This window comes from Euleptes europaea, chromosome 4 (genome assembly GCF_029931775.1).
Source record: "Euleptes europaea isolate rEulEur1 chromosome 4, rEulEur1.hap1, whole genome shotgun sequence".
Lineage (NCBI taxonomy): Eukaryota > Metazoa > Chordata > Lepidosauria > Squamata > Sphaerodactylidae > Euleptes > Euleptes europaea.
The window spans coordinates 38,815,207-38,838,207 of NC_079315.1; the positions used below are offsets into that span (position 1 = coordinate 38,815,207).

General features: G+C 41.0%; 1 protein-coding gene across 4 annotated transcripts in view; it reads left to right on the forward strand.

The window, feature by feature from the left end:
* The window catches only part of BNC2 (basonuclin 2), a 473,229-nt gene that overhangs the window by 429,316 nt on the left and 20,912 nt on the right, over positions 1–23,001 (forward strand). For all 4 annotated transcript variants that reach the window (XR_008933277.1, XM_056848070.1, XM_056848069.1 and 1 more), the window contains one exon: positions 17,371–19,337. Coding sequence is in view for 3 of the 4 variants with exons in the window: in XM_056848070.1 (XP_056704048.1) it covers positions 17,371–19,337 (1,967 nt within the window). In the remaining variant the exon portion in view is untranslated. The remainder of the gene's footprint in view (positions 1–17,370; positions 19,338–23,001) is intronic.

Below are 23,001 nucleotides of genomic sequence, written 5' to 3' on the forward strand. Positions count from 1 at the left end.
CAGTTGTCCCTGTTGTGGTTGTTGGCTTTTCTTATTTTAACAGATTTTGGATTTTAATCCCCTTCCCCCCATTTTGCTGCAGCTCAGTCTTCCAATGTATCCTGAAGTTATGAGGAGAGGTATTGTATATATGCATTCATCCTAGTCCGGATTGTTGTTTCATTTCAGATTATCCCCCTTCTCTTTTTTTTAAAAAAGGACTTAGTCATAACATTGGTGAAGAAGAGTGTATACCACAGTTAACATAGGCTAAAATATCTTTGCTGTGCACTTAATGATCTAACCACTAACCAAATCCACAGTTTATAAAAACAAACAAAGAAACATAACCCTCACCTTTCTTAACTGTAACACACAGAACTTTGAAGATTTAAACAGAGTGATGCTATTCTTTGTAACTTTTAAGGATTAAAAGTAATCTCTAATACCAGCATGGTGTGGTTAAGAGCGGTGGGCTGGAGCGGTGGACTCCAGTCTGGAGAACTGCGTTTGATTCCCCACTCCGTCACATGAGCGGTGGATGCTAAGTTGGTGAACTGGGTTGGTTTCCCCACTCCTATATATGAAGCCAGCTGGGTGTCTTTGGGCTAGTCACAGCTCTCTTCGAGCTCTCTCGGCCCCACTTACCTCGCAGGGTGTCTGTTGTGGGGAGGGGAAGGGAAGGTGATTGTAAGCCGATTTGATTCTTCCTTAAGTGGTAGAGAAAGTCGGCATATAAAAAACCAACTCTTCCTCTCTCTTCTTCACACCTCAGGGCATTTTATATCCTTGCTGTGGGTCAAATTTTAACATAAATTTTAAAACATGTCCTTCAGTTATTTACAGTATTATATGCAAGGTTATGCATTATAGGAACATATGCCATTACATTTTGTATGAGAATTCACTGCAGTTCCTCATGATACATTCAGAGGAAGATCTGAATTTTAGTAGAATCTCAGCAATATAGACGATCTACAGAAGACAAATATGATCTCTGGGCAGAACAATAACTGGTAACCAGTCGTCTGCAAATCTTCCTAAGTACATATGGGTGAGTTGGTCTTTGCTACACTATGCAACAGACCTGATTGAAATATCCATTATTGTGGTTTTGTATTTATACTGTTTTCCAACGGACAAGGCTATATATGTGACCAATTTAACTAGAAAATCCAATTAGCTGGAAAATTGCCCTTTCCGCTTGCCAATGGAGACTGGCAACTGAAGAAACCAAAGACTAAAAGGACATACTACTTCTTAGCAGACAGGCAGTGTTATCATTTTTAGTTTTATGGAGAAGTCCTGATTACTCCTGTATTATATATAGGAAGAGGGCTATAATCTCTGTGACTGTCATTCTGTTACCTATCACTGTATCTCCTGGAACAGTGATTTAACAAAGAATGGCAGGTTTCAGCACATCCTTATTAGCCACTTCACATTGAGACCTTTCTTCAGATCTAATGCTTATCGGTTAACTAGGTGGCATTAGCACAGAAGTGTATGGCACTTGAAGATGACAGCACTTTCCTTTTCTCCTTAGCGTAATCTACCTAAACTACTCTCTTGGCCCAGAGTAGAGGCTAATTCAAGATCCTGGAGACAGCCATGCTTGCCAAGCTGGCTACAGTCCCATGCCTTTTGTTTTCAGGTTGTCTGTCACTATTTGACAGTCTCTGGGAAATTTTGGAGGACATTGATTCATAGGGTTGCCATGAGTCGGAAGTGACTTGATGGCACTTATCACACACAACACACAGGAAATTGTAGGCCATGAGTAGTTAAACTGTTTGCTTACTTATGAACCTCCATTGCATCTGGGTGCAGCAACTCACACTAGGGGATCAGTGCAATACAAGCATCTGTATAACTCAATTAGTATTGTGTTCCATATCCATTGGATATCTAATTTTCTTACAATGATATCCTAAACACGTTCATTCCGCAATTAAGTGCCTTGTGCTATGTGTTTTTTGTTTTTGCTTTTTGCCATCACATTGCAGCCAACTTATGACAACCCCATAGGGTTTTCAAGGCAAGAGACATTCAGAGGGGCCTTGCCATTGCCTACCTCTGCTTAGCAAACCTGTTATTCCTTGGTGGTCTCCTATCGAAATACTGACCAGGCCAGCCCTGCGTAGCTTCCAAGATCTGACAAGATCTGGCTTTGTAGTACTTATCCTCTAATAAGTGTGTTTAGGATTAATATTGTTCTGGTTTCTGGATCTGGGTTGACTTCCAATCCCATTGATGATCAATAATTTTGCTTAAAAATTTAGCCAAAGTTAGACCTATGTTCATAGTGGTATGTAGGCTGGCGAAAGAGCCACTTAAGATTAAACTTCGCTCAGTAGAGTGGTAGGACACATGACAATATCTGAAAATCATAATTAAGAATGCTTTCCCTAGCAGTTTCAGTTGCTTCAATTTACTTCCTACTGTTACTTAATCCTTGTGTTGTTGAATCTTATTAAATGTACTAAGACCCCTACTTCCCCCATTCCAGAAGCACAGCCCCTTAACACCATATTCTGAAGATGCTGACTGCATTGGCTCAGAGGTGAAGAAAGGGCCCATGGCATAGTGATGGTTTCTTGTACAGTTCTACTCTACAGCAACCTGTAGTTCCAGAGCCAAATGTGGCTCAGTACAGAATACAATATGGCTCTTGTAAAAAGGCAATGAACTAAGTTCAGGTGGGCAGCCATATTAGTCAGTAGTAGCTAGAACAAAGTTTGAGTCCAGCAACACCTTGAAAACCAACAGAATTTGCCAGGGTATAATCATTTGCGAGTCCAAGCTCATTTTGCAGATACAAATGGTGAAGTAAACTTTCACTAACAAAGCCTTACACCCTGGAAAATTGTACTGTTCTTTGCTTCTGGACTCGAATGAAATCATTAAGTTAAGGTATATTGGCAGGGTCGGTAAGTTGCAAGAATGTGAAGTATGAGAAGGGAAAATTTTTTATGGAACTAACAGGATTATTGGAGATGGTTTACAGAAAGGAAAATGATAGAGATGAGTAGTTGCCAGTAATCCAAGTGTGAACCATGTGTAGAGATATGCCAATGCACTAAAACAATCATACAGGGTGCTTCCATGCATATTTATTACTCATTATGAGACCTTGGGTGTACCACTTCATAATGAAGGACTCACCAGTGTTTGGGGTATGGAAACTGTATGGATTATTAGTCAACCTGTCAGTTATCAGAAATGTAGATTATTTTTTGTTATGCTCTTTTTTGTTGAATTATAAAATGTTACTGACCCTCTCCCCCAAACTAGAGGCTGGAACAGTTGGCAGCTGCAACCTAAATTACAGCAAGTAGAGGATGCTGATCTGCTAATCAGGCAAGGGCAAAAAGTCAGGATCCATATCTGTATGTGTGTGTAAAGTGCCGTCAAGCTGCCATAAGGTTTTCAAGGCAAGAGATACTCAGAGGTGGTTTGCCATTGCCTGCCTCTGGATAGCACTCTGGAATTCCTTGGCGGTCTCCCATCCAAATACTAAGCAGGGCCAATCCTGCTTAGCTTCTGAGATCTGACAAGATAAGGCTAGCTGGGCCATCCAGGTCAGGGCTAGAGATTTCACGCCACCTGCCAATTGCAAGGGCCAATGTTTTATTTATTTGTTTGTTTGTTTTAAAATGTATAAACAATCACAATCCAAGTAGGGGAAAACAGCCACAATAAAAGCAAAATACAAAACAAAAGGAGAAAAGGATCAAAATCTAAGGGAAAAGAGCAGGGATGCTGCCTACTGTTATTTTCTCTATGGTAGAGAAAGGCTCTTCTACAGCCGTCACAGCTAGCCCTGGGTAGGTTCTATCCTGAGACCATGACGTTGCTGGCTCCATTAAGTGCCAGCATTACTAGCCCCTGGCATCATAGTCTTCAATGACTGCAGTAAACTCTGTGCCTCTCATATATATTTGTTTTGCTGTCAACAAACTAGCAGCTAAACCAAGGTCTGTTGGCATCAGTGGCTCCTTCCACTACTAGTCATGGTGCGGCAACATCCCTTTGCAGGCAACCATCAGAGCAAACTGCAAAAGGAAAAATCAGGGAGAGGGAGAGTCAGTGACAAATTGCTCTTTTCCAGAAGATATCCATACAAGTGCATTAACTTCTTGCCTCAGATGTTCTGGAGCACAGCCCAGGCACTGAAAACTGAAAATTCCTGCGATGGGACCCCTTGTGAGCCTCCATTCTGTCCATTAAATATAATAGAGATAGCTGCCAGAAATTAATAATAGAATTACTGTTACAACAGCTTTTTAATCCCTCTGTTGTTTGCCTCGATCTTTTCTGGAACCTCCTACCAAATCTTGTCCTATTAGTAGACAGAAATTGATATACGATCATTAGAAAGAGATTTTGTTTTGTTTGTTTTGTTTTTAGTTTGTAGGACTTGGGAGGTGGGGGAAATCCAAGCACTGCAATTTTCCCTTTTAAAAAATCAGAAGCAGTATTTAAGTGATGATACCCAGTAATTTGTTCACTTTTCTGCCAGTGTAATTTACAAGTCAACAACAGATAAACATGGTCGTACAAGATTCATTTACGGTGACACAATAGCAGATACACAGAGCAGAAACCCTGCCTATGAGATAAAGTGGACTGAGTGACTTATGCAGTAATTAGGGGATAATTGTCATTAACCTCGCAAACAGTAGTTTATCCATATTGTTTAAAAGGCTCCAGGATGCATAATGACAAGGTAATCTGTCAAAGCGCTAGGGGGAAATATTAATAAGATTTGTGCAGGCCTGGATAGAAAATATGCAGAAAGCGGCCACATTAAGCTAATTGGTGGATGAATATACACTTGTAAAAGTGCTTCTAATGGCACGTTTGCTGCTCTCCGAATGACTACTGTTAATGTAGAGAAGTGGGCTGCCTACAAAGTCAGGACTACTGGGACTTAAGTCATGCAGGCACAGTTATTATTACCTTGAACGCCACAACATATTTTTCTCCCACTTTTCATTTGCATTTCAAGACCTGTGATATGTGCAGAGAGATAACTCAATGTATGATTCATAGAATTTTAATATTTCACTAATTTCTCCTGCTCATTTTTTGTCATCTCTATACCCTGCTGCTTTCCTTCTGCATCATGCATTCATCACTAGCAGGCACACACACACACCATTCCCAGGCAAGATTTGTTGTGTTTCTCTGTGAGCGCCTGTGAGTAAACAATCAAAAAGGTGGTGTGAAGATGCAAGATGTAGAAGCTTCATTTTCATATTGTACAGAAATCACTCTATATTCTGCTGCCACCCGTATGCCAGTTCCAGTACATAACTGCACTTTTCAATGAAAATATTGGATGTGACTGTGAAAGCCTTGGTATGGATCTCTGGATTGTGGGCCCTGTTAGTAGCTTTTGGGACAAGTCCTTGTTGACTATTTTCAGCTTTCCTTCATGTGTCTGTGTACAAAGATGGCAGAAGTTTTTTCATTCTGAGGACTTTGGTCTCAGAATTGCTCAGCTGAAGCCCTTTTCAATTAGCTAACATTATTTGTATTGGTATTTAGTAATGTCATGCCAATGTATTCTCTGTTCTCTCTACTCCTTTTCTTGTCTCTCCTAGATGTAGAATGGAATCCCTTTTAATGCTACAGCAGCTAAGCCACTCAATTCTGACCAGAGAGATGGCAAAGCTCATGCTGCTCTGTAGGATTTGGCTTTGCTGCCTTCTGACCAGTCAATTTCAAAACTGAAAGCTAAAATAATCCACAAATGGTTGAGATCTGAGAAGAAGTAGTCAATGCTTAGTCCTCCCAAGAAGTCCAAGGACAAGGAGGGTTCAGCCTCAGATTACATCTTTAGCTTCCAAAAATGATAAGATTTTTGACCCATAGAATGCACCACATGAGCTCACTACATCACTCACAGAGATGCCCCTAGCAATCCTCCTTCAGGGCTTAGAAAGATAAGGATGCATTCTTTCCCTGAAACTTCCAAGAATAATCTCCAGGATCAAATTTTCAACTTCCATTTGGAATTTGGAAGCCCAAGAAGACATCTTCAGTAATAGAAAACATATTCAGGGACTTGATCGCGCATTTTGAGGGTAGCTTCTTGCTAAAATATCATCCTACATGAGCCATAAGGATGACATCAATGTCCCAGTCTCACTGTTATTCCAATCATCCTCCAGTAGGTGGAATGGATTTACAAACCATTGCTGTTATCCTTCATATTGCCTCTATTTATGTATATGATTGGGACTCCCAGTAACAGATTTTTGGTCCAGGCTGCATACCTATACCTATTTATTTATATTTTAAATCCTTCTTCTCCGTGAATTTGCGGGAGGATATCCATATATGCACAACTTTGTTGTATGTTTCCATATTGTACATGAGCCATTTTGTGCTCCTTGCTGTTGCTTCTAGCCAAATATCCATATCCATCCAGATGCCCTAATGCTTAAGGGGAAGATTGAAGAATTGCCCATCAGTTTCAAGTGATGAAAAAGGTTCAGACTCTCATTACTGAGAAACAGAAGCTTCAGGAGTTGTTTGAACCTACTCTAGACCAGGCAGCTAGCTATGCATAATGGGCAGGGCAAGGGCGGGGCAGGTGCGAAGAAGTTTGCAAAGCAACACAACTGCAAAGCAACACAACTGCAAAGCAACACAACCATGCAAAGCAACATGTTTGCAACCATGCAAAGCAACACCTGACACCTGGGAGTTTGCAAACCATGGAAAGGGACAGAGGCAGCTAACTATGCATAATGAGCAGGAGGGGGTGGAATTTCCCCTTTTGCATCGGACTCGGGACCAGGAAAATGCATTCTTTAAGTCACCATTTGAAAACCAGTTTTGAGCAAGCATTAAAATAGACCTAACCGATCTTATGAATGAGGGAAAACCTGAGGACACACAACTGAAGCCCCCCTCAAACCAGGGAGAGAGAGACTCGAGGGGGCACACACACCCCAGGCAGAACAGGCGAAAGCCCCCTTTGGCTTCCCCCCCCACCCACAGAAACTGCTCCCTCCCTCCCCCCACACACACACTCTGCTTCCCCACACACACACACACAGAGGAGAAAAATTATAGATTAAAGCCCCCAAAGGGGTCTTACTGTGGCTGTCTTCTGTTCCATCAGGAGGGGCTGGGAGGACTGGGTAATCCAATACGATTCTATTTAAGCACGGGAGGTTTTGCCTTGGATTTGCCACTGTGGAGATGCATACAGGATCGGGTGATCCATTCATCCCAATAGGGAAAAGGGGAAAGCCCATATCTCAGGACCCTTTGACCCAATGTTTACAAAACTTGGGGGGTCTTTTAAGAAGTCTCATCTGAAGCTATGTTGAATGTTTGGGGGCTGCACCCCCAAAAATGCGCCCCCTGCAGCCACGGAAAGAGAAAAGGGGGGAGCCCATATTTCTGCTCCCATTGAACCCATCTTTACAAAACTTGGGGGGTCTCTTAAGAAGGCTTGTCTGAAGCTATGCTGAAAGTTTGGGGGCTGCACCCCAAAAAAGCGCCCCCTGCAGCCACGGAAATGGAAAAGGGGGGAGGGAAAAGGGGTGGAGCCCATATCTCGGGACCCCCTGACCCAATGTTTACAAAACTTGGGGGGTCTCTTAAGAAGGCTCGTCTGAAGCTCTGCTGAAAGTTTGGGGTCTCTACCCCCCAAAATGCGCCCCCTGCAGCCATGGAAAGGAGCGAATGTGCACACTCACCCCCCCACGAGGATTTCTCTCTCTTTCTCTCCCCGGCCGGGCCGCGCAGCAGCTGATTCCTCCAGTACTCAATCCTGACTGATTGGCCAGAAGAAGACCCAGTTTGGCCACTGATTGGCCGGGGGAGAATGCTGCTTACTGACGGTTATGCTGCTGCGTCCCGAATTTGCCGAATTTATTCGTGAACTCCCGAACTTGCTGAATTCAGCTCCCCCGTGTTCCCGCCATTTTTGAGTTCGGTTCATCCCGAACTAAAAACCGCCGAATCAGGGGAAATTCGGCTGTTTTTCGGTTCGGGCCAAACCGAATCGACAGCCCTACCTTATCATATAAATTAGGATTATTTTGAACTGATTTCCATAGAGAGCAAACTAATTTGCTGGAGTTGGCGGGAGTTTCCCTTCCCTTCTCCAGCCAAGTGAGAATATCTATACATGTGTGTTACCATATTATTTCTGCAAAGTTGAGTTTTTAAAGAAAGCATGCAGTGTATTGGCGTATTTTATACAAATCTGGGAGGACATGCTACATTAAAAAGTCTTCTAGTCACCTGCAGCCTTACTGTACCATCTGGATTCACTTTGTGATGGACATCCATGTAACAGCTGATCCCATAAATCCCTTTGATTGTAAGGTAACACCAGTCTTCAAGGGCGAGGATTGTTAGGGTCAAATTTACCTGTAGTCAGCAAATCTGTTGAACCTATGACAAGACAAACCTCCATGTGGACCCCCCTCCCCACACACACATACACACACTGTGAAGTGGGGAAAATTAATTTGAACTCACCCTGAAGTTTTGTTCAGCTATTGTATTTTGTTAGATTACAATCACATAGACCTCAGATAGTTTCAGAGGGTATTGGTATGCAGTAGAACAGCTAGATTCAAGTTCAGTAGCACCTGAGAGACCAACAGGATTTTCTGGGTATGGGTTTTCAAGAGGTATCTGATGAAGGGAGCTTTGACTTTCAAAACTTCATACCCCAAAGATCCTGTTGGTCTCTAAGATGCTACTAGACTCCAATCTAGCTATAGACCTCACATAGAACTGCAGATTCAAATCAGAACTAGTCTAATTTTTCTCTCACAAACAGAAAATGGCAGGAGAACATAAGTGCAATGTATTGGAAGGTAATAGATTAACTACAGAGATACCCAGTTAAGACACAAAGTGGACTTTCCACATATGGGAGCTTGGAGGATGCTAGCAAGATTATGATCAAGTGGGGATTGAACAGCAGCACCGATTTTGTGAACACCACCCCGAGCTTATTCTTGTGGCCACTGCCATTTGTGAAATTGCAGCAGATCTTTTTCAAACCCTCCAACAATCTGAGCCAGAACCTTGAATAAGCCTATGCTGTGGGAAGACATTTTATACACATTTATATGCATTTGAAGATGCAGTTCACTTGTGCAGTTGACCCATTGTGTGCATGTGCATATCCACTTATTCATCTACCCTACTCTAAGTCTCCGGAACCATGGCAGGGCACATTATTCTGCTCAAGTTGTAGGAGTAACTGTTCTAATTTGAAGGTATTTCTGCATACAGACCTACTACTAACATGATTAGGGCATTTTCTAAATAATTGGTCCAGTCCTTCAATAGGAATTAAGGGAGCACATTTCTTCATTTCCCAGTTGGTTAGCCTGCTGCTAGTTGGCTCCTGATTTGGGATAAAAAATGTCCATGGTAAAGTAAAACCTGCCTCGTAAAATTCATGCAGACTTGCACTGCCCAACTTATTCTCTTTGTTGTCATGTATTTTCTAACTTTTCTCTCTGCGCCCAAACTTCATTTAATCAAGAGAGACACGTTCATTTCACTTTGTGCATTTTCATATAATTTGTTGCAAATGCTTCACCTCATTATACCACAGTCCTTCAGGGCCAAGCATTCAGAATGTTGTAAAGAGAGTAATTATTATGGAGATTTAAGGTAGACCGGAGCTTATGGAACAGGGAAGATTCATATCAGAATGAGAATTACCAGAGACCTCTAGAGAAAATCCATATCCTGAATTAGTGGTATTAATTGGGAATCTGGTAGATTGTGCCTTTTAAACTCAGCACAGAGCCAACATGTAGGCAGTTTGCTAGATAGAATCTACGCAGCTAGAGTATGATTTACAAGAAAAGTCCTAGAGATCTGTGGTCATTAAAAGTCTACTTTGATTCTGTGTCACATATTGATTTGAATGTATTGCTCTTTTAACTTTGCTTTCTCTCCCCATTCCTTGTCTTCTTTGGTCAATTCTACAGCCTCCAAGGTTCCCTTGTCCTTATTTGTGTAAATTGGTTGGGTGTGTTCCTGTTCAGAAACTTATTGCGCAACAATGTTTTGTACATATGGGAACTAGTCTGAAGGAGACATGGCTGGAACAAGATAAATCACAGAAAAGGTATATTAAAAACCAGGAAAGCTGAATGGATGTCAGCTGTCGGGGAATGTTGGTACAGTAATCACCAGGCTGTGATCTAGATTCCACCAAATCAGATAATAGGTAACTGACCACACAAGGATGCAAAGCATGCAACATGTTGGCTGATTAGTAAACAGCCATAGTTAAACCAGTCAACAGATTTTCCCAATACAGACACTTTCTGAAAACATCAGTCGCTCCTGTGAGTCACTGTCCATATTCTGTACTGAATATATACACTGCAACTTTATAATGTCCTCAGAATAGCTACTGAGAATAGATGTGCCCAAATGTCATGTGTAATATTCAGAAATCCACTTCATGTTTTGTTATAGCTCCAGACTACCAAGATATGGAATAGTTCCAAGTACCTCACCCCACAAAGGTAGATCTAGGCAAGCTGCTATGAAAGACTGGGGACATGTTGGGGGGGCAGGTGGCTGTCCATTTTATTTGTTTATGCTGGTTTATTCTGAATAAAATCACACTGCTTACCTGGAAAAGTTCCTCAGTATGTTTTCTGGGGAGTGCTGCATCTACATCATGGTCACCTGGAAAGAGTGTAGGCTATAGATTTTACTGCAGAGCAACCGTTTAAAACATCACTTGGCTGTAAGGAGATGCTCTTGAACAACAGAGCAAAGTAATTTTAGAACATTAACATTAGGGGCAAAAACGCATGGTCGCTTTAGCCTCCTTTATTCCCTGTTTCAGCCAGGATTCAGCCAGGATCGAACGCACGTTCGGCAAAACTCATGCGTTCGATCCTGGCTGAATCCTGGCTGAAACAGGGAATAAAGGAGGCTAAAGCGACCATGCGTTTTCGCCCTAGGTAGAGCTCTGCAATAGAGCAAACGTGTCTTTAGGGTCTGGTGTGATTCAGGCACAGAGTAGAGTTCTGTATGCCCTTTACTTCTTTACAAACCTCTTCTTGAAAATGCATCTTGACACTATCTTGGAAAAAGTATACCCTTAAAAGAAAGGATTATGAGTAGAGCATGATTATGAGTAGTACAGCATGACAGACATGCTTGTTTGGCTAAATTGAGAGCCAGTGTGGTGCAGTGGCTTAAGTGCTGGGCTAGGAGACCCAGGTTCAAATCCCCGGTAGCTGTGAGGACATAATGAGTATGTGGGGGGGGGGATCCTTACAGGGTGACACTGATTCAATCATTCTCTCTCAGTCTAATGCACCTCACAGGATTTTTGTAAGTATAAAAGGGAAGAGAAGAGGACCATGTGTGCTGTACTGCGCTACCTGGAGTAAGGGGAGTATAAAAAGGTTGTAAATAATTCTTGGAATATGCTTTCTGTGTATGATATACACCTTCTGAACATTACATTTCTATTACCATTCTGATATCCACAAAGGAATAAGTTATACATAGTTGTTTAAATAAATAAATGCTGCCCAAATAATTTTAAGTACTTCTCAGAAATTCTCACAATAATGATTTAAAAAATTCCCCAAGTGATTCCCAGAATTATAATTTTTGAAGATTTTTTCCTACCCTTTTATTAATTTGAGTTTCCATGTTCTCTGACTTCACAGTTACTTGCATTTACCTTACATTTACCTTAGTTAGCTTTGCCAAGAAGTAAATTAGAGAGATAAAAATAGACCTGGAAATATACGTAGATATATAATAATGAGCAGTTGGCTAACGGTGGTATATATCATAGAATATTTTCAATTCTTCATTAAGAGGGGAAAAATCTAATTTAAAACATTTTGGAACAAAAGCTCATGAAAGGGAAGTTTGCTTGGGAAAAGGCTATGTCTCTTCAACAGAGTTAATATGCATTCCTACTGTAGATTCATGAAGCTCAGAAGCCCTCAGGAAATCATACCTCCAATTTTTCCATCTCTGACCACAGGACAACCCCCATCCCCAATTATACTGCTAAAACTTATACTGAATCATGGCATGAGAGAACTTCCAATCTAATCCCATTTGTATTTTCTGTGATAATCGTCTGACCTCATCTTTTTTCTTAGGTTAGGACAAGATGTATCCTAACATGCCCTATCCCATCTTATCCTAACCTGTAGGTCAGCAAATATCAAAAGAAGAGTATACGATGATTAACTGGGATGCTGTTTCACTGACCTAACAATAAGTATATATATTTTTGAGTCTGTGTCTGCCCATGGATCCACAAATATTTGTTCATACAGCTATAAATAGAGGAGAAAAATCTGTGTGTGTTAAGACGGAGGGAAAAGAATCATTTAAGGTTATAAATCCTGTAATCTAGGAGGTTAATCTTATTTTGTTTAGAGATTTTCAGAGTCCTCCTTTTTCTGAAATCAGAAGGGAGAAACCCATCTGTAGAAAATCAGAATGCCGTAGAAGCAGAGACGTTCCTTCGAGATGTTTGCTGGTCTTATGGGCTCACCGACAAGGTTGTATGCCTTGTCACAGGAGGATTGCCTTATTCTGTAATGAGCTGAAGGAAATAATATGAATTGGAACCTTTTGTAATGAAAAATGTAAATGTTGATAAAATTTAATGGCATTGGGGGAAGATCACAAGAGAAACAAGAAATCAGTTACATGTCTGAAACAATGTGAACCTCAAGCCAAGTACTATAATACACAATGGAATCCAAGGCTAGTTTATAACACAGTCCAAAGGGATGGTTGTCTTTGTTTCATATAGCTTTTTAATCTTAAAATTATATTCCTATTCCCCCTTTATCAGGTTCTGAATTCTAACAACCTCCCTAGTTTCATAAAGCTAGTGCTATGTGATAAGTGAGCTTTGATTATATTCCATGCATATTTGCTATATTATATGAACTATATCAAACCTGACTCAGTTTTCTGCAATGCTAGAAAATGTCCAGTCACAAATTAGACACAATAAAGCAAAATGGGGGCTATTTTTGAAGTTTTCAAAGATCTTTCATTTTCCACTGATGACTATATAATCAACTATTAATAAAAATAATTTTGTCAAATCTCAAACAATATGTAGCATGGATGAATGGCTGAAACTTTTTGAAAAATGCAGTGGCATATAGGTAAGGTTCCCCTCTTTATTCATGATCAATTAACGCAGAGGTCCCCAATGTGTTTCTTGTTGATGACATAGTGCATGCTGACATGTTTCCTGGTGTCTACCAAGTGCTTTTTGAAAGTGGGAGGGGCTAGACAGCATTTGTCCAGCAGGGCTTCCAATTGGCTGTACAGATTACAAGGCATCCTGTTACAGCCGATTCCGCTGTGGTGCCTCCTAAAGCTCAAAAAAGGCCTTTTAAAGGCTTTTAAATTTTAATTGGGGCTTTTCGCCCTATAGAGAACAGCAAGGCTGCGCCTGATAAAAAGCAGGTACAGCACTGCCATTCTCGCTGGTGTGCTGGGCTGAAAGGCAGCTCCTCCCTTCGGCATGCCTTGGGGATGCCGGAATGTCCCCCAGAACGTCGGCGCAGGACATTTTGCTGGTGGGACGCCGGTAGAAGGCCCTGTCGGCATCCTGGGGTGGCGCTGCCACGGCAGCACCAGGAGACTGGCATCCGGGCCTTCCTGCCAGCGTTGGAGCCACTTATGGCCCCGACGCCGGCGTGGGGGCCCCAACACTGGCGCAGCCCCTTCCTGGCCTCCTGAGGACTTTTGTCTTCAGAAGTCAGCAATGTGGTGTTAGTGTTTCTGCCTGAAATATCGAATCATTACTATTAAAGTTATGTATAACACACTCACTGACATATTGTGGTCCTTCGGCAGCCATTTTATGATTGGCTCCACCTTCTTTGGCAGCCATTTTGTGATTGTGCCCACCACTCAGTGTCAGAATTCCAGAGGTGCCTGCAGGCTCAAAAAGATTGGGAACCCTTGAATGAAAGTTTAAAATGCTTTTATACCTTGAAACAGGTGTAACCTTTCAGCAAGTTATAGGAAACCGTAGAAATGTGTACCAAGAAGACCTACAGTAAGCTTTCAGTAGGTTACCAAGTGACCATAACCTTGCCGCCTGTGTAAGGAGAGCCAATGCACAACCCTATCCCCATTCATCTCTCAATGTGTCTAGCAAGGGACATATTGAGAGATGAATGGGGATAGGGCTGTGCATTAGCTCTCCTTACACAGTGGGCAAGATTGTGGTCAGCTTGGTAACGTATTGAAAGCTTACTGTAGGTCTAAAATGGCAATCTTGTGCACATTTACTTGGAATTATGGCTCATTCAACACAGTGGGACTTATTTCTAAGTAAATATGCATAAAATTGGGGTGCATAGCCACAGGAAGTTTGCAAGGCTGGCCTGAGATGTACTGGCATTCATATGGGAAAGGGAGGAGTTTGAAGACTGCTGTGCATTGACAGATCCAAAGATGGCCACTCAAATAAAGTGATGTGCGACAATTATATAATATTGTAAAGTATGATTTCATACAGGTCTGAACACCGATCCCAACACGTTTTTTCTTTCACAGGGAAATATCTCTGGAGCGACACACATGAAAAACGTTACATAGGAATGCAGTCGAATTTTGCATACTGGTTTAATATTCTTCACATGTATTCCTTCAGGGCAAGATGGGGCATTGGGGAAGGAGCAAGGGAAAATATACTTTGTTAGAATCAACCTGAAATTTCCTTGATTGCAACCTTGGTTTTGAATTACTAAGAAGTAAATTGATTTCAGTGAAAATTACCTCCATGTTAATTTTTCATAGCATTACAACCAAAATAAGTCAATTTTGTATCATGATTATTTATAAGACAGCCCTCTTCAACATTATTGAACCTCTCATTGGGGAAATGGGCGCTGGTGGAGAGAGTGAATGGACTAAAATGTTCCTGTTGGGAGATAATTCCCCAATCACCACTCAGGTCACAAAATACTGCTTGGTTGCATTTAAGATACATCGCCTTAGAGTATCGTGTTAGCCCTGTCTGTAAATTTATTCCCTATAAGTTTAGCTTCTGTTTTATCTGGAAAATAGCCGCAAATAAATATTATTATCATCATCATCATTATATCATTAGATGTGCAAGATTTATACTGAAGTTAAATTGTGGACATAAAAAGCACTTTGCCATAGTAGTCCAGGAGTCTGCCTAGTTTCCACACATTTTGTTTCCATATCTAGAAAGTCCATCAGCAAGGCCTGAAGGCAACAAGCCTCCTCAGAGGTATATGGCCTTTGAACATAGATGTTCCATGTAGCTATCATATAATGTGGCTGGTGATAGATCTGTCCTCCCTGAATTTCCTTAATCCCCTTTTAAGGCCATCTAGGGTTGCCATGTCCCTATTTGCAACCGGCAGGAGATTTTGGTAGGCTGATACAGGGGGCAGTGATCCAGGGGGTGATCCACTCCTCCGCACAGTTATGTCACTTCGGGGGCTATGCGGAAGCTCCAGCATTGCACTGGGGGACGCTCTAGCACTTGCCCCCAATTATTTTTGGAGAGAGTGCTACAGAGTCCCCCCGGTTCAATGCAGACGCTTCCGCATATCACAAAAGTGACGTCATCATGCGGGGTGGTGGTGCAGATCATTCCCCCCCTTTCCGCCAGCCTGCTTCCACCTGCCAAGCAGCTGAGTGTCAGCAGGCAGCCGCAGGAATCAGCAGGTGATTGCCTGCTACTAGCGGGCAGCTGGGAACTCTAAGGCCATCTAAACTGCTGGCCATCATCATATTATGTTGCCTTGGTTTCTTGAAATTAAGAATGGGTTATCTGAGGATTTTACTCTGTTTTGTAACTGAAAGATGACATAGTTATGCATTCATTTCTACTCCTCTTTCTGCTAAGTCCTAGGGGTGAAGATTGTATTTCTGCTAGAGTAAAAGTTGTGAGACTTTTTGCTGGTGCCCTACTTAGCAAAGGCAAAAAGAAATAGCTAGCCATCTCTGCAGCAGTTTCTAAGGCCATTCTCTGCTGGTGAACCACAAAGGTGGCAAGGTGCTTGGCATTAGCCTAACTAGAAAAGTTGCCACTGAAGTGATGTATTTATTACCTAAACATTCTAATGCTTTCTTATCTGTACATACCACAGCAGAGAGTTTGACATTACAGTGCAGAATTTTTAAGTCCTACCTCCAGGCAAATCTCATACTTACTAGCAAAAATGAAAGTATGAAATGCTTTTTAATGTATATTTAACAACAGATAGTCTAGTGATTACTGATGTGTATTCTCTCTGGATTTCCCCCTTGCTATCAGAAGGCAATGTTAAGAGACAATGTTTTTTTTTACATTTATGCTATCTGCAACTATGAAATGTTTACATTTGAAACGTATTTGCAACTGTCGTTTATTAAAGAATTGGAGCAACCCAAGACAGCACTATAAACAAATTTCTTATGCAAAAAGTGAATTTTATAGTGAAAAAGTGCAAAATATATACAATTATATACAAATAAAGATACACTTTTTGCATAAGAAATTCGTTTATAGTGCTGTCTTGGGTTGCTCCAATTATCCTTACAGCACTGAGCCTTTATATTTGCAGGGTTTATTAAAGAATGGCAAAAAGCCATCATATTTTAAGTCTAAACAAACTCAGATGACAGGATAACAATCAATTGCCTGTAACAGAGCAGTTCCATCAATCAAAACACTGGGATTTGCTAAATCTTTTGATGTGAGCTGGCATTAAATTCAGTTTTAAATATTATTCTGGAAGGGAAAAAATAAATTTGAACATATCAATATTTTATGCTGGCCCTTTTAATTTCTACCCAAGTCATTCCTAATGCCTAACTATTCATTTTATTTTTTGAAGATCCTCACAGTTTCATTCATCTGTATTTTATCTGAATCGCATACTGCTAAGTATATTTATTTAAATGTTTCCCATTGTCCTGGTATTTAATAAGGTTTAAGGTACAGTTCTTTGCATTTGCAGCTTGATCCCCAGCAAAGGTTCACGTCTCATTCTAATAAATGCTAGACAGTTACATAGTACATAGATCTGTGTTGTTCACATGGCATTATTGAAGGCATTTTAGATCACAAAGCCCCAGCAGTCTACATTTTTTGTTTGCTTTGACATTATTAAACCAATCCGTTTCTTTAAGTATGACTCTAATTACAACATTTGCATGGCAGCAAAGTTTGCTTTGTGGGCTGACTCCTAGCATTGTGATGTTTGCATGTAGTTTTTTTGAGCTTAGCGTTTTGATGAGCAGTCAGCACAACACTTTCAATCGAAGTCAATAATTATGCAGAATCAATAAGGTTTTCTTCTTTTGTGTTTGTCTTTGTTGTTCCTTTGATAATGCCTCTAGGATGCTGCAGGCAAAGTGCTGGACCGCTGGGCCATCATGTCCAGGGAAGAAGAGATTATTACCCTTCAGCAATTTCTGAGGTTTGGAGAAACCAAATCCATTGTGGAGCTGATGGCAATTCAAGAAAAAGAAGGGCAGGCTGTGGCTGTGCCATCTTCAAAGACAGACTCAGATATAAGGACTTTTATTGAAAGCAATAATCGAACCAGGAGCCCGAGTCTTCTGGCTCATCTGGAGAACAGCAACCCTTCCAGCATTCATCATTTTGAAAACATCCCGAACAGCCTAGCATTCCTGCTTCCATTTCAGTATATAAATCCAGTTTCTGCTCCACTGTTGGGTTTGCCTCCGAACGGTCTTCTGCTGGAACAGCCAATGCTGAGACTGCGTGAACCAAACCTTTCAACCCAGAATGAATATAATGAAAGCAGTGAATCTGAAGAATCCCCAGCACCTTTCAAGAACGAGCAGAACTCCAACAGGAATGCCTTGACCAGCATCACAAACGTAGAGCCCAAAACTGAGCCAGCTTCCGTGTCTCCAGTACAGACATCTACCCCTGTCAGTGATTTATCCAAACCCGAACATACAAAGAGCTCTTTCAGAATTCACAGAATGAGGAGGATGGGGTCAGCATCACGGAAAGGCAGAGTTTTCTGTAATGCGTGCGGCAAGACTTTTTATGACAAGGGTACCCTCAAAATCCACTACAATGCAGTCCATCTTAAGATCAAACATAGATGTACTATTGAAGGTTGTAACATGGTCTTCAGCTCACTTAGAAGTCGCAACCGTCACAGTGCTAATCCTAACCCCCGACTTCATATGCCCATGCTAAGGAACAATCGAGACAAAGACCTTATCCGTGCTACATCTGGTGCTGCTACCCCTGTTATAGCAAGTACAAAATCTAACCTTACATTAACAAGTCCTGGTCGACCTCCAATGGGTTTTACCACTCCCCCATTAGACCCTGTGCTACAAAATCCTCTACCTAGTCAACTAGTGTTTCCAGCTTTAAAGACTGTACAGCCTGTTCCTCCTTTTTACAGAAGTTTACTTACACCTGGTGAGATGGTGAGTCCTCCAACCTCATTATCTACCAGTCCTTTAATGCCAGTGGCTAGTACAATAGAGCAGCCTCCCCTTCCTTCTTCAGAATCAACCCTGCCAGCGTTGGTGATGCCTACCCATGAGACAAATACTGACCTTGCCCCTAAGAAAAAACCAAGAAAGTCAAGCATGCCTGTGAAAATAGAGAAAGAAGTTATTGACACTGCTGATGAGTTCGATGATGAAGACGAGGACGTTAATGATAACAGAAGTATTGCTAATGATGTTGGTCATGACAATCACTGTAATTCTCAGGAAGAAATGAGCCCAGGATTGTCTGTGAAAGACTTCTCAAAAAATGGAAGACGGTGCATTTCCAGGACAGAACTAAGAAGAGCAGATAGCATGACATCAGAAGACCAAGATCATGAGAGAGACTATGAAAATGAGTCAGAATCTTCAGAACCAAAACTTTGTGAGGAATCCATGGAAGGGGATGAGCACATGATGCATGAGAGAAATAACAGGTCTATGATGAACCACAACAGGCCAGATGAAAACCACAATGAAGCTTCACAGCAGGATGAAATTAAAATTAAGGAAGAATTTACAGATCCTACTTATGATATGTTTTGCATGAGCCAATACGGACTTTACAATGGAGGTAGTGCTAGTATGGCTGCCCTCCATGAAAGTTTCACTTCCACATTCAACTACAGCAGCCCCCAGAAATTCTCCCCAGAAGGTGATCTGTGCTCAAGTCCAGATCCCAAGATCTGCTATGTTTGCAAGAAGAGTTTCAAGAGTTCCTACAGTGTGAAGCTCCACTATAGGAATGTTCATTTAAAGGAGATGCATGTCTGCACAGTAGCGGGCTGCAATGCTGCCTTCCCCTCAAGGAGAAGCAGAGACAGGTCAGTAAATACTGTATTTATTGATTTTCTAAATGTTTGTGTTAATGTGTTTAAGAAAGTCAGACCTAAGTTTCATCTAGAATGAGCACATACAGGTAGCATCAGATTTTGGTAATCAGAAAAGCCTTTTATTAGTTAATTTTTGCACTGTTTCCCAGCATCTGTAATAGTATACAAACTTTATAAACACACCTTATATATTTGTAACGGATGGCTTGATAGTAAATTTCATTAGTACCACCAGATGTTTTCTGTGTGCTTATAAAATATGCAGTGGACCTTCCATTAGATTTCTGTATGTACAAAGTCATGGTGTGTCTATGATGCATTCTAGGACTCCCATTCCTTCAGACAAACATCTCAAGTAGGCCATAATATGAGAACAGTTTCAGCATAGGCGGCTTAAATGTTGAATGCATACACATATACACTGAGCCTATAACTTCTGTTACATTCAGTTTCTACTTTATTCAGTTTTCCAAGTTGTGCTCTTATTTAAATTAATGGAAAAATAAATGCAAAAAGATTCCCTTTTCAAATGTGTGTTAAAGCAGATGGTGACGATCAATAAAATGTTTCACCATTTTATGTGGGAATCTGTTAAGTATCTTACTAATACTTGACATGCATGATAATATTGATGAAGTGCACCACTGAACGTCTGGACAAGCCTCATTGAAATTAATTCAGGAAGCACAGCAACCATGATTGGTGGATGGTTTAATTATACATGTAGCTGTGTTTTGTTCTCTGCATGTGTGGAAATCCCCATTCGGTCAGATGGCCATTATGCACCCAGATTAAGTGGAAATCAGACTTCTTCCAATTTTTAAAATTAATAAGGGCCTGTTTGGTTACAGAGCCCTGAAATTATATCATATTTCAGTTATGCTACATCCGTTCTGAAATAGTTTAGTTTAAACGTTTTAGATTTTTCTTAAGTGTACCTTTTAAATCCAAAATAATAATATAATATCAATGGAATTTGCCAGAGTTGGTCCACATCAGGCTAACATATTCATTCCATATTTATGGATTAAAAAAAAGAAAGAAATCAAACATTGTGGGTTGGATCCAGACGAAACTGGAAATTTCCACCAATTCCCACTGCCTACTGCAGACCCCACTCATGTCATTTCTTAGGGGCCCCTATCTTTCAGGAGCAACATTTGGAGATCAGTAGGCCACAGTTTGAGCAGGCAGAAAAGAAATGCCTGTTCTGCTGATCGAAACTGTAGTCTCGATCCAACCCATTGGATAAAAACATTTTAATAAGTGTCCCAAAATTAGGAACAGGTTATGAGGATAGATACATTACTTCATTGCTACTGTTTTTGCTTAACCTCTTCATATTCACGAGAAGGGAAGGCATAAATTGGACGCCTCGGAACCAGACCACCACAAGTTACTGTATCTTGCTCAGTTGAAATGGACCAGGCTGGGTCTCACAGTGTCTGTTCTTAGCTGGTAGATCTGTTAGGCAGAAGTTAGCAAACAATTTGATGTGGGAAACCAAACATTCTGTGTGATCCACAACCAGTTTAAATTATACTTTAGGTCTTTTCACACATCATAATTTCAGAGGTATGCTGAAGACTTTTATGGTGGTACACCTAAAAATAGAATCTATAACAAATAGACTTTTGAAAACACTTATATCTTACATACACTCAATCAGGGAAATACAACTGTGTCTTTATTTCTTTGAGCCCAAATAAACTAGAATACATTTTTCTCAGTTACCAAATCCCCATTGCAAACTATTTTTGCAAGTGAAAAGAATTTTTTTTAAAAAACCATTTAGATGTATGTTATCATATTCAGTTTTTTTAAGTCACAAATTCCATTGGGCTTACTAAAGACCCTTGTGTGACACAAAGCAGTTCTTTACTTGGAAGTATACCCCACTGGATGTATTGACATTTACTACCAAATATACTTACTGTTGTAGCGTTGGTTTCATGGAAGTCAGTAGGATTGATCGTACAATTTTGACTTAACTGGGTTGTAAATTGCACTGTACGAACAGTGCAAGTCTGCTGGTCAGTAATCTGCCATGAAATCTTTTCCAGCTTAGTTTGATTCTGCATTTATACAAAGGTTTTCATTACTAACAGCGTATTCCTGAGCTCTAAGGGTGAACACCCTTAGGAGGCCAGAGAGACGCTGCGACGGCATCTGGGCCCCCATGCCGGCGTCCAGACAACGTATGTCAGCGTAAATTGCCCGAACACTGGCAGGAAGGCCTGGACGCTGATCGCGGGGTGCTGCCATGGCAGCGCCGCCCCAGGACGCCGACGGGGCCTTCCGCTGTCATTGGAACACTGTAAGGTCTGCGCCAGCATCCCAGGAGGTGTTCCGGTGCCGAGCTGGGGGAAGAGCTGCTGTTAGGCAGCCTCCTAAGCCCTTTTGGGCCAGGAATCCCCCTTTTTATTTTTGTGAGATACACCACCTTTTTAGGTGGCGTATCTTCTGTGCAACACTATGAAGGGTTGCATGGATTTTTTATGCTGCCGGGAGGTTTCGGCAGTGCCAAAACCTCCTTTGGAGGCAGCGCAGCCACGTTGCCTCCAAAGATGAGCGCAGTCATTCCTCTCAAGAATGCACTGCTAGTATCACTGTTGCACTGAATAGTCAGATTCTGAGCAAGAAAAAGGCACATAAAGTTTTCTCTTTGCAAAGAATGGAAGGGCTATGATAGTATTTTTTTCAAACATACTATCAAAAAGGAGAACCATTTACATGGGAAATTTCTGTCAGGTGTACTCCATAATATTCCACAAATATTGCTTTGGATAATACGTTTCATTGGATAACAGAGAAACATGGCAGGATATCTTTATGAAGTTCATATATTTATGAAATGTGTTATCCAAAGACATTACACATGTACAAATGCAGTAGTATTACCATGCTTTTAGCTAAGTTGTTGATAGATAACAAAACCAAATAAGATATTTAGGGCCCATTGTATCCCTTAGTATCATTTTTATATAGGTAATATTCAAGAATATACTACATTTTCCCCAACCATAGTACCCACAAAGCGGAAAGGGAATTTCCTTTCTTAATTGTTTCCTTTATAAACGGGTGCCCGGAAGTTGCAAAAGCACAGAAATACAGAGTATTCATGGGGTGCTTGGAAGTTTGGAAGGCTGTTATGTTTTTACATTTACTCTAAAATTATTAGCCTTCTTTTGCCTGTGCAATTTGGCTGCAGAATCTTTGCAAGGATCTAAGTGGTTTTGCAAAACATCTGGTAACTTTTGTAGATGTTTGAGCAGGAAGTAACAAGAGCACAGCTTTTTTTGTACTCAGCCTTTCCATGTCTGGTAGTAGCTAGGATTGGAAGGTCAAGCATGACAGATAAATGAGACTGAGGAAGGAAGGGTGTGATAAATTGGGCATTGGTCTTGCAGCTGCTTACAACCTCATGGTTGTAAACATTTGAGATGGAGATCTACATTTTGTGATTAGTCTTTTCTATTGACAATATACTACTCATTATCCCTGGATATGAGGGTGAATATTTGAGATACAATTGTAGCCCAGCGAGCACTCTGTAATTTAGGGGTTTCTTGTTAACCTTCTGAAGAGAATGTTTCTTAAATGATATTTTACAAAGAAAACCCATAAAATGTCTAGTCCTTCAGATAGCAAAGAA